At 48.1% G+C, this 19637-nt stretch overlaps 2 protein-coding genes across 6 annotated transcripts in view; one reads left to right on the top strand and one right to left on the bottom strand.

The window, feature by feature from the left end:
- DGCR2 (DiGeorge syndrome critical region gene 2) overlaps positions 1 to 4638 on the bottom strand; it is a 64710-nt gene extending 60072 nt beyond the window's left edge. For 4 of the 5 annotated variants that reach the window (XM_081174951.1, XM_081174952.1, XM_081174953.1 and 1 more), the window contains exon 1: positions 4290 to 4637. In XM_081174951.1, the coding sequence (XP_081031077.1) occupies positions 4290 to 4368 (79 nt within the window). In that variant the 5' untranslated portion in view covers positions 4369 to 4637. Of the gene's footprint in view, positions 1 to 4289 lie in introns of all 5 variants that reach the window. The other variant, XM_081174954.1, reaches the window with a different exon arrangement.
- An 11359-nt stretch (positions 4639 to 15997) lies between these two features.
- Positions 15998 to 17037, top strand: LOC308575955 (testis-specific serine/threonine-protein kinase 1-like). The gene has a single exon (XM_081175128.1). The coding sequence runs from the start codon at positions 16119 to 16121 to the stop codon at positions 16956 to 16958; it is 840 nt and encodes a 279-aa protein (XP_081031254.1). The 5' UTR covers positions 15998 to 16118; the 3' UTR covers positions 16959 to 17037.
- Positions 17038 to 19637: the final 2600 nt, after the last annotated feature.

The raw sequence follows: 19637 nt of genomic DNA, 5'->3' as shown, positions 1-19637 counted from the left end.
GGAATAGCGGGGTGGCGGCGCTCCGCCTCCCTGCTATCCCCCGAGCTTATGGGCTGCAGGCTGCTTCCTGCAAGCCTTGCGACCCCGCAGGACCTCGCGCCGGGATCCGGGGGGTGGCACGGAGCTGCAGGAAGCCCTGGAGCACAGACAGCTCCGCGCCACCCTCCGGAGCCCCGCGCAGCTTCGCGCCGGGATCGGGAGGGTGGCGCGGAGGTGCCTGTGCTCCAGGGCTTCTTGCAGCTCCGCGCCACCCTCTGGAGCCCCGCGCAGCTTCGCGCCGGGATCGGGAGGGTGGCGCGGAGCTGCAAGAAGCCCTGGAGCACAGGCAGCTCCCCGCCACCCTCCGGAGCTCCGCGCAGCTTCGCGCCGGGATCGGGAGGGTGGCACGGAGGTGCCTGTGCTCCAGGGCTTCTTGCAGCTCCGCGCCACCCTCCGGAGCCCTGCGCAGCTTCGCGCCGGGATCGGGAGGGTGGCGCGGAGCTGCAAGAAGCCCTGGAGCGCAGGCAGCTCCGCGCCACCCTCCAGAGCCCTGCGCAGCTTCGCGCCGGGATCGGGAGGGTGGCGCGGAGCTGCAAGAAGCCCTGGACCACAGGCAGCTCCCCGCCACCCTCCGGAGCTCCGCGCAGCTTCGCGCCGGGATCGGGAGGGTGGCGCGGAGCTGCAAGAAGCCCTGGAGCGCAGGCAGCTCCGCGCCACCCTCCGGAGCCCCGCGCGGCTTTGCGCCGGTATCCGGAGGGTGGCGCGGAGCTGCAAGAAGCCCTGGACCACAGGCAGCTCCGCGCCACCCTTCGGAGCTCCGCGCAGCTTCGCGCCGGGATCGGGAGGGTGGCGCGGAGCTGCAAGAAGCCCGGGAAAGCCTGCATTCGCCCCATAGGACGCACACACATTTCCCCTTCATTTTTGGAGGGGAAAAAGTGCGTCCTATAGGGCGAAAAATACGGTACTTTAAAGGAGGGGTTGGGGAAGAGAGAACCACTTATAACAGAATCTGTTTATTAGGAAGCACCAAAGCAGCAGAGAAAATAATAAATTACAGAAAACGCATGAAAGAAGTATTTGCTTTTGCTCCTGCTTCCTTTATGTATTACCATGCTTAAAAGGCAACAGACTTCATTAATTCAGACCGACATATTCCATTTCACTAGTTATATTTAAATAACGATTTTATCACCATTAAAATCACTCACACATACTAATTAAGGACCCAGGCCATGATCTAACAAAGATATATGCTGCACATGGATAAACCCCTGGGAGCAGGCAAAAGTTGCTTTAGAATTTTCACCTCTCCTACCGCTGAAGAGGCAAACCAACTGCCTATTTAAAAACCAGCTTGCCTCTTCAGCAGCAAGAATGGTTCTCCCTCATATACGTGCAGTTTTGCTAGTTCAAAGTTCCACTTTCCACATGCAGCTATAATCCCAAGCTGTAGGATAGAAAAGAGGTAGGAGACAATTTTACGAAACTATTGCTCCAAGCAACAAAAGCTCCACTTGTCAGCTCAGTGTATTTTACAGCCAAATTTTAAACTTATTTAAAAACAAAAAGAGGGCAAGGAACACACTATGAAGAACTTGATAATATTGCGGCAACAAGCCTCTTCCAAAGCAAACCACCTAAAGACTGGTGCATGTTCTAAAGGTTATTAATGTTGTGATTAAATCTTAAATGTTATGTTCCATGCTAGAGTGCATCAGAAGTTTAAGCAAACAAGCCACTACTAGGCTCTATGAGATCATCATTCAGGTTCTCAGCAATATTCTTATTTATAAGAGCAAAGGCAGAAAACCCCAGTTAAATTCTGCATGCAATGAGGTTATATAACATGGCAAAACCATTTCATGAAGATTAACTTTAAAAAAAGTTCAAGTTCTGAAAAGACCATATAATCTGGAGTTCCTCCCGACCACACACATACAATGACCACTTACGTAACTCTAGTCATATTACTTTGAAAATGCTAAATCATATCCTTTGCAGATTGTTTCCTGATAAGGATTCCTTCCAAATAAATGTAACTTAGCAAGAAGCAAAGGTACACCATTAATTTCATCCATACATTATAATTTCCTCCACAGCTAGGTGCAAATTTTTTGGACGGGGGGGATGGGGGGGACTTAACAGCCACATTTTCTGAGAGCTATGTAGAATGCCAAATTGCACTACAGAAAAATGAAACAGAACAACGGGAAAAGGTCCCATCAGTCAATTAAAACTCCACCACAAGACAAAGCCCTCTGTTCTCAATGCGCTCACCATTATTCCTTTGCCAAGCAGCTTCTGTATACAGTGACAGGTAGACAAAGCAGGCCTTTTTCCTACCCAAGGGTGATTATCCAATATTCTTCTTTAGAGTAGACCCATTGAAATTAATGAACTTCAGCCTGCTAATTTCAATCGGTCTACTCCAAGTATGGCCAGAGTTCTAGATCCCCCTCCTGACTTACCTGCAGAACTACACTTCTAGATTTCGGCTTGCGTTGCAAACTGCAGACAAATCTTGGGGGGAACAAGTACTGATAGGGAAAATCTGTGGAAAGCATCCTGCTTTTCCCTCAGCCCCACAACAGGTGAAGAACTGAAAGGGGTCCTAGATACTGCCACCCCCATCAGCCAGGTCCAATAGAAGCTTCCAAAGTGGAGATCATCTTCTGTTCAGCAGGGCTTAATAAGAAAATGACACTGCAACTAGGACAGGATTATTTTGTCCTATCATTCAGCACTACAACATCCCACTGGGAAACCATTTTTTCTTTTCCCATCTTGCACATATGCTTCAAATGCATAGGCTCAGAGGTTTTCTCACATCATTTCACCCACTTCTTGCCCATGCCCCTGAAACCCCATTAAATTCCATTTCCTTCCATACAGGTGACTGTTTTCCTCTTCCTCTTTTTACTTTAGCCTGTGCCATCATTTCTCTCTTCCCAACCTGCTTGTTTTTTGCTTTGACTTTAATGCCAGTGTAAACCACAGGAGTCATCAAGTTCTCCCAACCCCATCATTTCTTGGTGCCATATACTAAGCTCCCTCTGACATTTTTGGACCCCTTCCTGATCTCGGTGCATCACAATTCCTGACTAGATCTGAATTCCATATCTTACAACCGACTTCGGCTATACAAATGTACACACACCTCATTCTAGGTCTTACTGCCCTTTATCCTCTCCGATCTCAATTATTGACTGCAAAGGTCTATGAGATACCCTATCACCCCAGATACATTCTTGGAGAACCACCAGGGGTTCCCTACTGTCACCACTCCAATGAGGGAGGGGGAATCCCATCCCCCTCTCCACTAACACAAGACCTCAGAACTCAGTCTCCCATAGCACAGACAGATCCCCAAAGACAACCCACACCCTAAACATCCCCTTACTTATAAAACCACACAGGCGCTATACAGGGAAACCACCTGGGAAGAGGTGCTCCTTTTTGAGCTCCCAAACTCCAGTGCAAGAAGGTGGAAGGCCTCGAGGTTGCAGGCCAGAGCCACCACCTCCCAACTGAAGGTGGGGCCACAGCCCCCCACCCTTTGGCAGAGATCTCTCCCCACCATTTAAAAAGCCAAACCCTCAAGACACCCTCCTTATCCCAGTATCCTAAATCTACACCTCTCTTGTAGATTTATAAAATATGCAGATGCTGGTAGGGAAATCACCTGGGAGCTCCTTAGCAACCCCCAAACTCCGGCGCAAGGGGGCTTGAAATCTCTTCCTAAAGTGTCATCCCAGAGCACCCCCCACCTGCAAGTGGGACCCCTCCCCTTATTTATAAAATGCAATGGTGCAGATAGGGAAGCCACCTGGGAGATCGCTAGCAACATCCAAACTCCTGCCAAGGGGGCTTGAAATCTCCCCTTAAGGTCCCATCCCAGATCCCCCCCACCTACAAGTGGGACCCCTCCCCTTATTTATAAAATGCAATGGTGCAGATAGGGAAGCCACCTGGGAGATCGTTAGCAACATCCAAACTCCTGCCAAGGGGGCTTGAAATCTCCCCTTAAGGTCCCATCTCAGATCCTCCCCCAGCTACAAGTGGGACCCCTCCCCTTATTTATAAAATGCATAGGTGCAGATAGGGAAACAAACTGGGGGATCCTTAGCAACATCCAAACTCCTGCGCAAGGGGGCCTGAAGTCTCTCCCTAAGGGCTCATCCTAGAGCCCCCCCACCTGCAAATGGGGCCCACCACCCCTTTAACCCTTGCGTGTGCGCGCGCGCTTCCCCCCTCCAAGCCCCCTCCCCGAGCCCCCCGCTTCCCCACATGTCCCTTCCCGGCCCCCGTACCTGGCCGCAACGGCTCGGTGATGCTAAGTACCAGGAGGAAGAGGAGGAGGAAGGTGCCGCTGTCTGCCTTGGGCACCATTTATCCTCCGTTCATCCTCCCCCAGCGCAGCAACGTAAACCCCCCCGCGGGAGGGGGGCGGTGAGGGGAAAGGAAAAATAGAAACAAAAAAAGGCGTCGGAGGCGGCCTCCGCTTCTCCGTCACAGCCCCGGGAGCGAAGCGGGAGGCGGGGAGGGGGAGGAATCCGGAGAGCTCGCCAAGGCGCGGGGGCCGTTCAGCCCGCCTGGCTCGGCTGACTGGCTATAGCTGCACGCACAAGATGGCGGCCGCGTCTCCCCTGCTCCTCCTGAGGTGCCGCCCCCTCTCCCTCCTTCGCCGCCGCGCGCCTCGCAGCCAATAGGGAGGCGGGGGCGGGGCCTCGGAGGCGGAGCGATCTGCATAGGCGCGTGGGGTAATGAGGGGCGCGTAGTTCTCGCTGCGAAGGAGCCTCGGGGGCGTGGAGGGGGGAGAGGCGAGGAGGCTCCGCCCACACGCATGCGCGATCGACCGAGCGCGCCTCCTTGAGTTTGCAAAGCATAAGCGATGCGCCGTTGAGTTCAATGGGGATTAATCCCTTCCAGGTATGCTGGGGTGCGGCTGTTTGGCTCACTTATAAACGCCATCTCTCCGACTCCTCGAAAGATTCCAACAATGCTATCTCCGGAAAAAATTGCACATCACTTGGGAAGACAGAAATTGTACTAAAGTAATTTGGTTGGATTTGTAATAATTCGGAAAATTAATAAAAATAATTGAAGTGCAGAGTGTTTGAGGACCGGGACATTGGCAGGGAAACACAAAATGCTCGTTTACAAAGATATTGTACCACCAACCTTACTGTATGCTTGTGAAACATCGACCACTTATAAGCGCCATCTCCAGCTCCTCGAAAGATTCCATCAACGGTGTCTCTGAAAAATTCTCCACATTACTTGTGAAGACAGGGGAACTAATGCCAGTGCACTGGAAGAAGCAAAGATCACCAGTGTCAAAGCAATGATTCTTCAACATCAACTTCGTTGGACTGGTCATGTTGTGTGGATGCCTTATATAATGTTATATTTATTTATTTTATTTTAACTGGAAAAAAAAATTTTAAAAAAGGGGGAAAGTGGTGGGTATATGGTTATCCCTCTCCTCATTTAATCCCACAAGGTAGGTTAGGCGGAGAGAGTGATCGGTCCAAGGTCACCCAGTGAGCTTCATGGTTGTGCGGGGATTCGAACTCTAGACTCCTAGTTCCTTAGTCTTCACAATCTAAGCACTGCACCTCACTGACATCAGGCAGGTGCCTTTCACTGCACTCTTCCTAGAGCACCTGATGTTAAGTTGTGAGTCAACATATCAGACGACACAGCGATTCGTCAAACAGCTCTTGTTTATTAACAGAACTGAACTGAAGGGTTCACCCAGCCTGCTTATATAGAGCTCCACTAGAACGCAACAGTAACCATTTTCTGTAACTATCCAATCACTGAATGTCACTTTGGATCCCTTATTTGCATATGTGGACCTGAGTGAAAACTATCTACAGTATCCCCCTGCTGGCCCAGGGTGAGAACTTCAGTACATAACACCTGCTTAATAACATTTTTGTGTAGACAAGCCTACCCATATATCTTGAGTGTTGACGTGTGCCTTTCTAGTTTATTGTTGATTTCAATCATTCTGAAATACTTTTAACTGGCTGTTTTTGACAGTTTTTACTGATACAATTTTATCGTTTTATTCTTTTGGTTAATTCTTTGAGGCTTTTTACAATCAAACAGCATGAAATAAAGAAAAATGGTCTGGTACAGTGATTAGGGAAGAAATGGAGGCAGTGAGAGATTTTACTTTCTTGGGCTCCATGATCACTGCAGATGGTGACAGCAGCCACGAAATTAAAAGACGGCTGCTTCTTGGGAGAAAAGCAATGACAAACCTAGACAGCATCTTAAAAAAGCAGAGACATCACCTTGCCAGCAAAGGTCCATATAGTTAAAGCTATGGTTTTACCAGTAGTGATGTATGAAAACTATGTAAATAAGGCTGATCGCTGAAGAATTGATGCTTTTGAATTATTGTGCTGGATGAGACTCTTGAGAGTCCCATGGACTGCAGGAAGATCAAACCTATCCATTCTGAAGGAAATCAGCCCTGAGTGCTCACTGGAAGGACAGATCGTGAAGCTGAGGCTCCAATACTTTGGCCACCTCATGACAAGAGAAGACTCCCTGGAAAAGACCCTGATGTTGGGAAAGATGGAGGGCACAAGGAGAAGGGGACGACAGAGGACGAGATGTTTGGACAGTGTTCTCGAAGCTACTAGCATGAGTTTGACCAAACTGCGGGAGGCAGTGGAAGACAGGAGTGCCTGGCATGCTCTGGTCCATGGGGTCATGAAGAGTCGGACACGACTAAACAACTAAACAACAACAACAACACAGTGCAGGGGGGGGACCTTTTCCAGCCTGAGGGCCGCATTCTATTGTAGGCAACCTTCCAGGGGGCCACATAGTTAAGCTATGGAACTCAATCCCACTTGATGTAGCGTCTGCCGCCAATTCGGATGGCTTTAAAAGAGGGTTAGTCAGATTCATGGAGGGAAAGGCTATCAGTGGCTAGAATCCACGATGGCTATGCTCTGGCTCCATAGCTGGAAGCTGTAATGCTTCTTTAATACCAGTTGCTGGAAACTCTAGGAGAGGAAAGTGCTTTTAATCTGTGTATGAGCTGGATGGGTGGTAGTTGCAAGAGGCAAAGTACCAGGGGTGAGAGGTTGGGAAATTCTACAGGGGCTCACAACATCCAAGGGTTTCACAGAGCCCCAGGGCCCTTCCAGATGGCATGTTTTATTTGTTGGGCATTCACCCTGATTTGTTGGAGGGTGGGGGTTAGACAATGTTGCGTCAAAGCAAGTGTTACTCCACACTTTGCAGGGCATTTCCCCATTTCCTTATTGCAAAAAGTCTGATCTTTTGGGGAAGTGGGTTTTATCTCCCAGTCAACCATCTTATTGTTATTTCTTATTATGTACTGAATTTATATTGTGCCCAGCACAGCAAAACAAAGCAAAAACAATACAAAACGAATTACAAATTAAACAATTTCTAAAACACGATTGCATTTTCCAGTCTTTTTTTTCTCTCTCGTAGAAGGATTCCTTGCTCTTCCCACAGGGGTAAAAAATTCTCCATTGCTTATTTCCATATGATTGATATAAATTGAGCCAAACTTTGTAGTTTCCCATGCTTAATGCTGTGAAAACTGCTCCCGGCTCTTAAAATATATGGGTTGTATCCAATGACAGCCCTACTCAGAGTAGACCCACTGCCATTATAGGAAATACAGTGGTTCCCCGCAAGACGAATGCCTCGCAAGACGGAAAACTCGTTAGACGAAAGAGTTTTCCGTTTTGGAGGTGCTTCGCAAAACGAATCTCCTATGGGCTTGCTTCGCAAGACGAAAAGGTCTTGCGAGTTCCTGCGGGGGTTTTTTCCTCCCCCCCCTTTTTCTAAGCCGCTAAGCCGCTTATCAGCTGATCCGATAAGCTGATAAGCCGCTAAAAGCCGCTAATAGCGCTAATCCTCTAATCCGTCAATGGGCTTGCTTCACAAGACAAAAAAACCGCTAGACGAAGAGAATCACAGAACGGATTCTTTTCGTCTTGCGAGGCACCACTGTAGAACCATTACTGAATATAATGTAGTTGGATAAAACCCTATATACTGTATATATGCACTGGGGCAGCCTGGCAAGACATAGGAAGCTGTCTCATAAAGACTCAAAGATCTAGCCTAGTATTGTCTTCACAAACCAGCAGTCTCTAGGATTTCAGCTCTAGCTGCAGCGCCAGATTTAGGGCAGTGCAAAATAACAAAAACCTATACAGTGGTACCTCAGGTTAAGAACTTAATTCGTTCTGGGGGTCCGTTCTTAACCTGAAACTGTTCTTAACCTGAGGTACCACTTTAGCTAATGGGGCCTCGTGCTGCCGCTGCACGATTTCTGTTCTCATCCTGAGGTAAAGTTCTTAACCTGAGGTACTATTTCTGGGTTAGTGGAGTCTGTAACCTGAAGCGTCTGTAACCCAAGGTACCACTGTATTTACACAGGTACCTACTAGAAGATCCATGAAAAAGCAACTGTACCAAAAGAATTATTGTGAAAATAAGAAATATTTAGGGGAGGGCTGCCAAATGTTGTCCTTGTTCAGGGAACCATATTACCAAATTTATCCCTCCCCCGCCCCATGCTACCTGTGAATTCCAGGGATTGAACCGGGGACCTTCCGCTACAAGCAGTTACTACAAATTGTGGTAATTCCACTGCTGCCAATGAAACAGCATGAGGTCCAAGAGATGTGCCCCAGAATCCTTTGCCGTGCCTAATCCAGTCACCTTCCACACATGTATAGGACGACCCCAGTTTTTTGACGTGACTTTTAAGTCAGAAAACCTTGTCTAATACACGGAAAAATACGGTACCAACTTGGATGGCTTTAAAAGAGACAACTCCATGGAGGACAAGGGTACCAGCGGCTCCTAGCCAGGATGTTCCAGCTTCACTGTCAGAAGCAATATGACCCGAAAATTTTCCGTTGGCTCCTGTGAGAACAAGGATATTGGACGGGATGAACCACAGGCCTGATCCACCAGAGCTCCTCTTATGTTCTTATGAGAGTCAGAGAGTCAGAGTCAGAGAGAGAGAGAAAGAGAGAGAGAGAGTAGAGGCTGTGACGTTAACATATGAGAGTGCTGGAGGTGAAATAGTTAAACAGGTTACCTGTTATGTACTGAGTTGAATAGGATCCAAAATGCAGCAGTCTGATTGGTCCTAGAACAATAGGATCCAAAATGCAGCAGTCTGATTGGTCCTAGAACAATAGGATCCAAAATGCAGCAGTCTGATTGGTCCTAGAACAATAGGATTCAGAATGCAGCAGTCTGATTGGTCCTAGAACAATGCAGCAGTATGATTGGTCTGCAGGAGCCACCCAATCCAGCTCCAGATGGAAGTGAATCCACAACCTGATTGGCCTACAGGAGAATTCCGGAATTAGCCAATCACGTGCAGCCCATTGTGTAAATAATGTATATAAAGCAGATACTTTGGGGGGACTTTCATTCCTCCTCCTCACCACTATGAGCTGAATAAAGAGCATGATATCCACTCTCGACTCTGAGTATATTTCAGTGATGGAGGTGAAATAGTTAAACAGGTTACCCAATCAGAACCCAGGGGGGTGGAGTCAGAGGGACTATAAAACCAGCTCTGGGAGAGAGAAGGGGGGAAGTTCGTTGGGAGTTGGGTGGTTGGTTGGAGTGGGAGTGAATTGGGATAGAGTCTGTGGGTAGGTTGAGTTAGTGTAGCGAAATAAGTTGAGTCAGGAACAGTTAGGAGCTAGGAAGACAAGTAAATATCTGAGAGGTGGTTTAGTGAGTGAGAGCAGTTAGTGGAAGTTATAGGTCTGGATAGGCACCCTATGATTGTAATTGACCGATACCATTTATGAAACCACACACTTGTTAAACTGCAATAAATAAACATAAGTTTATGTTCCTATTTAAACCTGAATGGACTCAGTATTGTACCAGGTAGGGCCTGGGTGGTGGCAGCGAGAAATCAAGTGGTGGCACAGGGATCAATAGATGGTGAAACGTCCGGGGACCCTGTGTGATTGCCACAGAGGCATCCACAGACGTTCTCCTAGTTTGCATTGCCTGCCTTTTGAATCAAACGTCTAAGTCGCAGGTGTCAGGCCCACACCCCCAGTGCTGCCTGCCAGCGCCAAGGCAAAGATCGACAAAGTGGTTGTTTGGATGGTTGCGGTTTGCATTTCTCAGAGACGTGGCTGAGACACCTGCTCATCCTGTGGTTTCTGCAGGTCTTCCCACAATGCGATGAAGGGGGGCAACACCTGGTTATTGGCAAAAAGCCAGTAAAGCACAGGAGACCAGGTGGGGAGATGTGTTCGGAGGTGAGAATTTGTTTTAACGGTTTGCTCACATCGCATAGATAGATTGGGACAGCATTGCAATTATCAACACACATCTCCATGTGTTGCCTTTCGGCTAGCTCTCCTATTTTCTGCCTGCAAGTACGTTGCTCTGTCCCAGCTCCTGCCAACCTAGCAGTTCGAAAGCATGCCAATACAAGTAGATAAATAGGTACCACTGTGGCGGGAAGGGAAATGGCGTTTCCGTCTGCCCTGGTATCCGTCACCGTGTTCCTTTGCGCCAGAAGCGGTTTAATCATGCTGGCCACATGACCCGGGAAGCTGTCTGTGGACAAACACTGGCTCCCTTGGCCTGAAAGGAAGATGGGCACCGCAACCCCATAGTCACCTTTGACTGGACTTAACCATTCAGGTTTCTTTACCTTTCCCCTTTTTTCCCCTTCCGCATCATCTGGGACGTGGGTGGCGCTATGGTCTGCACCACTGAGACTCTTGGGCTTGCCGATCAGAAGGTCGGCGGTTTGAATCCCAGCAACGGAGTGAGTTCCCATTGCTCTGTCCCAGCTCCTGCCAACCTAGCAGTTTGAAATCACGCCAGTGCAAGTAGATAAATAGGTACTGCCGTGGTGGGAAGGTAAACAGCGTTTCCATGCGCTCTGGTTTCTACCACGGTGTTCCATTGCTCCAGAAGCAGTTTAGTCCTGCTGGCCACATGACCCGGAAAGCTGTCTATGGACAAACGCCGGCTCCCTTGGCCTGAAAAGCAAGAGGAGCGTCGCAACCCCATCGTCGCTTTTGACTGGATGTAACCATCCAAGGGTCCTTTACCTTTACCATTACGTAGGCAAATGATTTTGGCATGCCCTAATATCTTCTTTCGGAGTGGCTTTCCTTGAAGGTTCCATCGTGTGTAATAGAATTTGCACGACATTCTCTTGAAATTGTGTTTTCTGTATCAACCTTGAAGCATGCAGAACAACAACTTAGCACCTTCTCCAGAGTGGTCCTAGGAGCCAATGCTTGGTGGCTGACTCCTTTCACTTTGCTTGGCTCCAAACAGCACAAAGGGTGAGGAAGCTTCTTCTCAGTGGCTAAAAAGCTTCCCTTTCATGCTGATTGGACAGCTCTAGGGCACAGCCGACAGGGACCCTGCTGAGACCCCGCTGTAAAAATAGCAGATCCTCCAAGTGTCCCTATTTTCCAGGGACAGTCCCAGATTTACAGAAGCCGTCCCGGTTTCTGATTTGATTCCGGAATGTCCCGCTTTTCCTTAGGACGTCCCTGTTTTCATTGGAGAAATGTTGGAAGGTATGGTGTTATGTAACTCCTGAGCCAAGGAGATAAGTAACTACAGTATATAACATTTGGAAGACATCTGAAGGCAGTCCTGTATAGGAAATGTTTATTTAGTGTTTAACGTTTTATTATGTTTTTATATATGTTGGAAGGCACCCAGAGTGGCTGGGGCAACCTCATCAGATGGGAGGGTTGCAAATATTACCATTATTATTATTATTACGGATGTCCCTATTTTCATCTGAGAAATGTTGGTGGGTATGAAATAGCAACAGATCTTTGAGGCTCCCCTCCCCCCCCTCTACCCACAAAAAAACCCACACACACTGGGCACTGGGTCCAACCCTGATCTAGAGACCCTGGGGACCGAGATCAGCCAACTCTACTGACTCACAGTGACAAAACATTGCCAAGGCATTCCAAAAAATGCTGCAATACCTCAAGGACCGCCTCTTTCCATATGGACCTAGCCATACCCTGATATCATCTTCTGAGGCCCTTCTTCGTGTCCCTGCGTGTCCCTTCTCCTCAAGAGGTCCAGAGGGTGGCAGCATGAGAACGGGGTCTTCTCTGCAGTGGCTCCCCGTCTGTGGAATGCTCTTCCCAGGGAAGTTCGCCTGGCGCCTTCATTATACACCTTTAGGCGCCAGGCAAAAACGTTCCTTTTTATCCAGGCCTTTGATTGATCTGTTTGACATCCTACGCCCTATTAAAATGTGGCTTTTGGGGGGGGTGTTATTGGGTTATTGTTCTTATTTTTATTTTATATATTGTGATCTTTTCTGTGAACCGCCCTGAGACCTCTGGGTGTAGGCAGTATATAAATTCAATAAATATTAATATTAATAAGACAAAAATGGGGATGAAGTAGAGAAAATGATGTATCATGGAGAGCCATAGCTGTCAAATTACAGATTTGAAAATAAGGGACCAGCAGCCTTGGAAAAAAAGGGACGAGCAGCCAAAATAAGGGATTTTCCAAGCACAGGTATGTTCAGCTTCTGAACCCCTCTGAGCCAAAGGCAGAAAGCCCAGCCAGCAGCCAAACGAAGTGGTTCCCACAGCACAGCAACCCGGCAAAGGGGATGCAGCAAGGGAAACCACCGTCACCTCTCCGCTGGGAAGTGCTGAGCAAAGGCAGGTCCCCAGCCAACAAGGCATGCAAGCTCCACCCCTCAGTCATTCTTAGACTCCTTATTGGGTGAGCAACACAGCCCAGCATCACAGTTGGAGCCTCCCTCCTCCCTGGCCGGCAGGGAGGGAGGGAGAGGAGCTGCTTCCTTTGAAACCCGGGAAATTTAAGGGACATCATCAATAAGGGACAGCAGCGGGACACAGCGCTGAGATAAGGGACTTTCCCATCAAATAAGGGACGGTTGCCAGCTATGTAGAGAGCTAACAAACAGACACTAACTCTGTAGTAAATAAACATATCTGCAGTAACAGATGCAACAGATCAGAGGTGTTGGGTCTCCGATCCTCCAGATGTTCTTGAACTTCCAACTCATGTCAACATCTGTTGCCCCCCAAATCTTCACGTCAGTGCATCCAGAGTCTGGTTAGTGCGTGTTTTCCTTTTCAGCTGCCTGCTGTACTACTGCAGAGCAATAAGCTTGCAAGTTCTTAGGCCTGTGCCGTTTCCCTCTGACTGATGATTCCTGGTTATAAGGAACTGGAGGGGAGCTGGCCTAACAGCAATCTGCTCTTAATGATATGCCCCTCATTGGGCAGTGAGATGGAAAGAGGTCGAGGAGGTGGCTTCTCTCTCCCCCCCCCCCCATGTGGTTTCCGTAGCCTCGGTAAGAAGGCGATTGTAAGAAGGAAACAAAGCATAAATCCGTCCCCTTTGTAGAAAAGTAGAAGAGGAAGAAGAAAGCTCTCTACAGAGAAGCACAATGCATGGCTTTCAAAGAGAATTCGTATCCACAAGAGTTACAAAAGCATCGGAGGACTTCCTGATTTCCTAAATCACGATTTAGTGTCATGCCAAGTACAGTAGTACCTCGGGTTACAGACGCTTCAGGTTTCAGATGCTTCAGGTTACAGACTCAGAAATAGTACCTCAGGTTAAGAACTTTGCTTCAGGATGAGAACAGAAATCGCGCAGCAGCAGAGCGGGAGCAGGAGGCCCCATTAGCTAAAGTGGTGCTTCAGGTTAAGAACAGTTTCAGGTTAAGAACAGACCTCCAGAACGAGTTAAGTTCTTAACCCAAGGTACCACTGTATTCTGCAGTTGGGTCACGCAGGTTTGGTTTGGCTATTCTCGTTTGGTAACAACAATCATTATTGTCCTTGAGGTATTGGATAGTGTTATGTACTGAAGTTCTCACCCTGGGCCAGCAGGGGGATACTGTAGATAGTTATGCAAATAAGGGATCGAAAGTGACATTCAGTGATTGGATAGTTTTAGAAAGTTGTTACAGTAACGTTGTACTGGAGCTGTATATAAGCAGGCTGGCTGAACCCTTCAGTTCAGTTCTGTCCTGGCCTGTGGATAAACAAGAGCTGTTTGAAGAATTGCTGTGTCGTCTGATATGTTCACCCACAACTTAACAGATTGGATCCAAATACTGGTCCTCCTCGGTGTAGAGCCAATCAAGGCAGTGATGGCCTCCAAGGTGGGCGGCTTTAGAAGAGGGTTCAGCAGATTCATGGAGAAGAGGGCTTTCAATAGGTCATTATGGCTATGCTTGTCTCCACAGTTGGAGGCAGCAATGCTTCTGAATATCAGCTACTAGATCCCACAGGAGGGGAGAGGGCTCTTGTGTTTGAATCCTGCTTATGAGCTTCCCACAGGCATCTGTGGTTGCCCACTGTGAGAACAGGATCCTGGGTGAGATGGACCACTGGCCTGACCCAACAGGCTCTTACATTCTTCTGAGTCCATTTCCTCCACACCATCCTTTCAATTGGGAAAAGCAGGGATTTCTGACCTACGAGAAATGGAAACAGATAGCTTGAATTCCCAGCAAAGGTGCAGGGATGAGGGATAACATCCTGTTGTGTTATTTCTTTTCTCACACCCACTCGCTCTGCTTCTCTATCCATAGCAAGACTAGCCCTCCCCACATATGGGGACAGGAGACACCAAAAAGGGATGCAGTGGTACCTTGGTTCTCAAACGCCTTGGTACTCAAATAACTTGAAACCCCAACACTGAAAACCTGGAAGCAAGTGTTCCGGTTTGTGAACATTTTTTGGAAGCCGAACATGCTCCGTTTTGAGTGCCACACTTCCCTTTTGTGTGTTACCCTGAGGACTGTCTGTTTTTGCTAGCTGTGTTTTCGTTTTTGCGGCTTTTTTGTTTTTGTGACTGTGTGGATCCCAGTTCAGCTTCTGACTGACTGACTGACTGATTGTGTGGCTGCAGTACATTGTTTATTGCTTTCATTTTATGAATCAATAGTCTCGTTAGATAGTGAAATTAATCTTAAATTGCTGTTTTAGGGGTTGTTTTTAAAAGTCTAGAACGGATTAATCCATTTTGCACTACTTTCTATGTGCCTTGGTTTTGGAATGCTTTGGTTTTGGAACGGAATTCCAGAATGGATTAAGTTTGAGAACCAAGGTACCACTGTGCTAAAATGTTGTTTGGTTTGCACTCTAGCCTCAAAAAGGCGGAATTGTTCTATATAAAGCCAAGGCTTTACATTAAAATCAATGTTCATAGCATCCATTATATTAAATAGCAGGTAGTGAGATGAGACAGTGGGACGCGGGTGGCGCTGTGGGTAAAACCTCAGCGCCTAGGACTTGCCGATCGCATGGTCGGCGGTTCGAATCCCCGCGGCGGGGTGAGCTCCCGTCGTTCGGTCCCAGCTCCTGCCCACCTAGCAGTTCGAAAGCACTCTTAAGTGCAAGTAGATAAATAGGGACCGCTTTATAGCGGGAAGGTAAATGGCGTTTCCGTGTGCTGCTCTGGTGCCGGTTGACCAGAGCAGCTTCGTCACGCTGGCCACGTAACCCAGAAGTGTCTGCGGACAGCGCTGGCTCCCGGCCTCTAGAGTGAGATGAGCGCACAACCCTAGAGTCTGTCAAGACTGGCCCGTACGGGCAGGGGTACCTTTACCTTTACCTTTAGTGAGATGAGACACATAGTATTTGGTGGAAATCAAACTGCAGCAGAATGGATACAATGCTGATTGTGGCGAATACAGGTCAGCATTGGAATTCTTACATGCTTATTATCCAGAGTTATGGGTAGCTGTTTCTGGGCTTCCGAAAGGCATCCGGCTGGTCACTATGGGAGATAGGATGCTGTCCTAGAAGGGTCTTTGGTCTGATCTAGCAGGCACATTCTGCCCCGTGGAATTAGCTGCGATTGTTTGGGGATGTCAATGGGCAACGATAGTGTACAATTTTTATTTAAGCCCCTGAATCACATGTTCATGCTCCTTATGACCTCAGCTGATGACATCAGGTATTCAAAACAGTGCTGAAGAAACCAGGCAGTATGTCTAATCTCCCACCCCAAGGATGACCACCACACAGCCGGAAGGAATGCACCACTAAATTACACTCAGATGGGAGGTGGGTCTTCCCACCCTTTGCGTCATGGATGATGCAGCTGTGCTGAAGAAGAAAGGTTATATTTTGGGGCATACTCTGGGCGCGAGTTCCTTTGCCAAAGTGAAATCCGCCTACTCGGAGCGCCTGAAATTCAACGTGGCCGTGAAAATCACAGACCGGAGGAAAGTCCCAAATGAGTTCCTGGAAAAATTCCTCCCCCGGGAGTTGGATATCTTGTCGATGGTGAACCACTGCTCCATCGTCAAAATCTACGAGATCTTTGAGACGTCTGGCAAGGTTTACATCGTGATGGAGCTCTGTGTGCAGGGAGACCTCCTGGAGTTCATAAAGAGCAACCATGGTCTGCCAGAGGAAGTTGCCTGCCGGATGTTCCGCCAGCTGTGCTGCGCCGTCAAATATTGCCACGATTTAGACGTGGTCCACAGGGACCTGAAATGCGACAACGTCCTCCTGGACAAAGAGATGAACGTCAAACTGTCGGATTTCGGGTTTTCCAAGCGGTGCTTCCGGGACGGGAGCGGGAAAATCATCCCCAGCCAGACTTTCTGTGGCTCGGCAGCTTATGCCGCTCCTGAGGTCATCCAAGGCATCCCTTACCACCCCAAAATTTATGACATGTGGAGCTTGGGCGTCATCCTGTATGTCATGGTCTCTGGGTACATGCCCTATGATGACTCCAACGTCAAGAGGATGCTGCGACTGCAGAAGGAACACAGAGTGCTCTTCCCAGATTCCCTGAGCATGGAATGCAAAGACCTTATTTTCCGCATGCTGCAGCCTGACGTTTCTCACCGACTACGGATCGAAGATGTTTTGAACCACCCCTGGGTGCAAGGGAAGCGCCTGAAGTCCCGCATCTTGTAAGAGTAGCTAACTGGTAAAGGAGAAACATGAACGAGCTTGCTTTTGCAGAGTACAGTAAATGTGAATTCCTTTTCCGTAAGCTCCACTGCACTGCTCTCCTTATGAGATCAGGATATTATTTACATGGTTGTTTGTTTGTTTTGTGCATTTCTACTTAGGTTTTCATTATTTACATTTCAGCTTATACCAGCTTTCTCCTAAAGCACACCGGAAACAACAGCTGGTGTACTAAGATATAAGGCTTCAAAGGAAAGGGGAATGGGGAGGGTAGAAGAAAAATGAGCACTTTCAGCTACCAACTCTTTCATTAGCGTTACTGAAATATACTCTGAGTCAAGAGTGGATTTCATGCTCTTTATTCAGCTCATAGTGGTGAGGAGGAATGAAAGTTCCCCCAAAGTATCTGCTTTATATACATTATTTACACAATGGGCTGCACATGATTGGCTAATTCCGGGATTCTCCTGTAGGCCAATCAGGTTGTGGATTCGCTTCCATCTGGAGCTGGATGGGTGGCTCCTGCGGACCAATCATACTGCTGCATTGTTCTAGGACCAATCAGACTGCTGCATTTTGGATCCTATTCAACTCAGTACATAACAGTTACAGAATGAAGTTATGCTATTGATCGGGTAGAATGGAGGGTAAGAACTGATAGCACTGGGTTCCGGCAAAGCTAATGGAGGGGCGTTTGCTGCTTTCATATGATGCAGCTGGTTCCAGCAGAGTCAATGGAAGCAGCTCTGAAAAAGGAGAGGGGACTTTCCACTTCCCCCTTCCCTCCACCAATTGCAGCCAGGTAGATGGGCTGTGGATTAAACTATTCTAGTCCTTTCAGACCATCTGGTCTGAACGGTTGTGAGCTATTATATGCACAAAGGTCATCTTTCTTTCCTTTTTAAACTTTCCAATACCATAATTTTTAGCTGGCCCTATTCTGTTAATTTGAATGTTCCATTTCATCTTATTGCAGTCAGATTTGGGTAACAATAAAATTACTAATTTATTACCTGCCCTTCATCCTAAGATCCTGGGGCAGGATTCCACAATTTAAAATGCAACTTTAAAAACAGCTTTAAAACTTATTATTGGGGGGAAATGCAGTCACAAAAATAGGGTGGAAGATATGCATCTTAAGTGTCAAAGGCCAGCGAATTACAATTAAGCAGTATATAAATGTTAGCTAAATAAATAAACCCATTTAGTGGTGGCTGGTGCCCATTGGGACATGTGGGGCAGCAGGCAGGGAGGTCGCCAGTAGGTGGCATCAAAGCCAACTCTGTCTAGTTTGGTCCCTATCTTCCTCCTTGCCTTGTTATAGAAGGGCAACAGTGAGATAACAGAAGCAAAAAATGTGCATTTGTTGCTCCACCACTTGTGCCTCTGGCCCTGCCCACCATTGGCATGATGTGGCCCTCAGAAGGTTTCGTAGAAGGGAACATGGCCCTTGGGTTAAGAAAGCTTCCCTACCTCTACTATAGACCTTGAGAGACAGCCACCTCGTGCTTAGCCAGAAAACAAGGAACAAGTATATTTGGAATAGCAGTTTCCAGGTACATAATACATAAATTAGTAGTAGTAGTAGTAGTAGTATTTATACCCTGCCCATCTGGCTGGGTTTCCCTAGCCACTCTGGGTGGAGTCCAACAGAATATTAAAAATACGACAAAACATCAAACATTAAAAACTTCCCAATACAGGGCTGCCTTCAGATGTCTTCTAAAATTCAGGTAGTTGTTTATTTCCTTGACATCTGACGGGAGGGCGTTCCACAGGGCGGGCACCATTACCTAGAAGGCCCTCTGCCTGGTCCCCTCTAACCTCACTTCTCACAGTGAGGGAACTGCCAGGAGGCCCTCGGAGCTGGAACTCAATGTGGGCTGAACAATGAGGGTGGAGACGCTCCTTCAGGTATACTGGGCCATATAGGGCTTTAAAGGTCAGCACCAACACTTTGAATTGTGCTTGGAAACGTACTGGGAGCCAATGTAGGTCTGGTGTTATGTGGTCCCGGCGGCCACTCGCAGTCACCATTCTAGCTGCCGCATTCTGGATTAGTTGCAGTTTCCGGGTCACCTTCAAAGGTAGAGCGCATTGCAGTAGTCCAAGCTACATAGCACACATAGACAGTTGCCTTATCAAAGGTCAGGTACGTTGCCTACATAGCCCTATATTGTCCACTCTGGCTGGCTTCAGCTCTTCAGAGTCTCAGCCAAAAGCAATGGAGGCATCCCCTCCCCACCTCCCCCGTTCGTACTGTAGGCAAGTTTCTCCGCAAACCCCTCTCTGTCCTCCATCCAGCAGACCAAGGACTGTGATCAGAGTTCCAGGGCACTTTTCCAGGTGGGCAAACTCACCTGGCGGTTTTAAGCAGTGGCGATGAGGGGTTGCAGCCTGGAGAGAGGAGTGTCACCTGGGGAGAGTTCCAAGGGGTCAGGCACAGAGGCTTAGGGCTGAATCACACATTATGAAATCCTTAAACATATCCTAAGAACACAGCGTTTCCGTGCGCTGCTCTGGTTTCACCAGAAGCGCCTTAGTCCTGCTGGCCACATGACCCAGAAAAACTGTCTGCAGACAAACGTCGGCTCCCTTGGCCAGTAAAGCGAGATGAGCGCGGCAACCCCAGAGTCGTTCATGACTGGACTTAACTGTCAGGGGTCCTTTACCTTTTAAGAA

This window comes from Podarcis bocagei, assembly GCF_964188305.1.
Source record: "Podarcis bocagei genome assembly, chromosome: 16".
Lineage (NCBI taxonomy): Eukaryota > Metazoa > Chordata > Lepidosauria > Squamata > Lacertidae > Podarcis > Podarcis bocagei.
The sequence above is the reverse complement of the archived record's forward strand: the minus strand, read 5'-3'. Positions and strand labels throughout refer to the sequence as shown.

Excerpts from the sequence above, each read along its gene's own strand:
- LOC308575955 (XM_081175128.1), top strand. The coding sequence starts at position 16,119 with ATGGATGATGCAGCTGTGCTGAAGAAGAAAGGTTATATTTTGGGGCAT.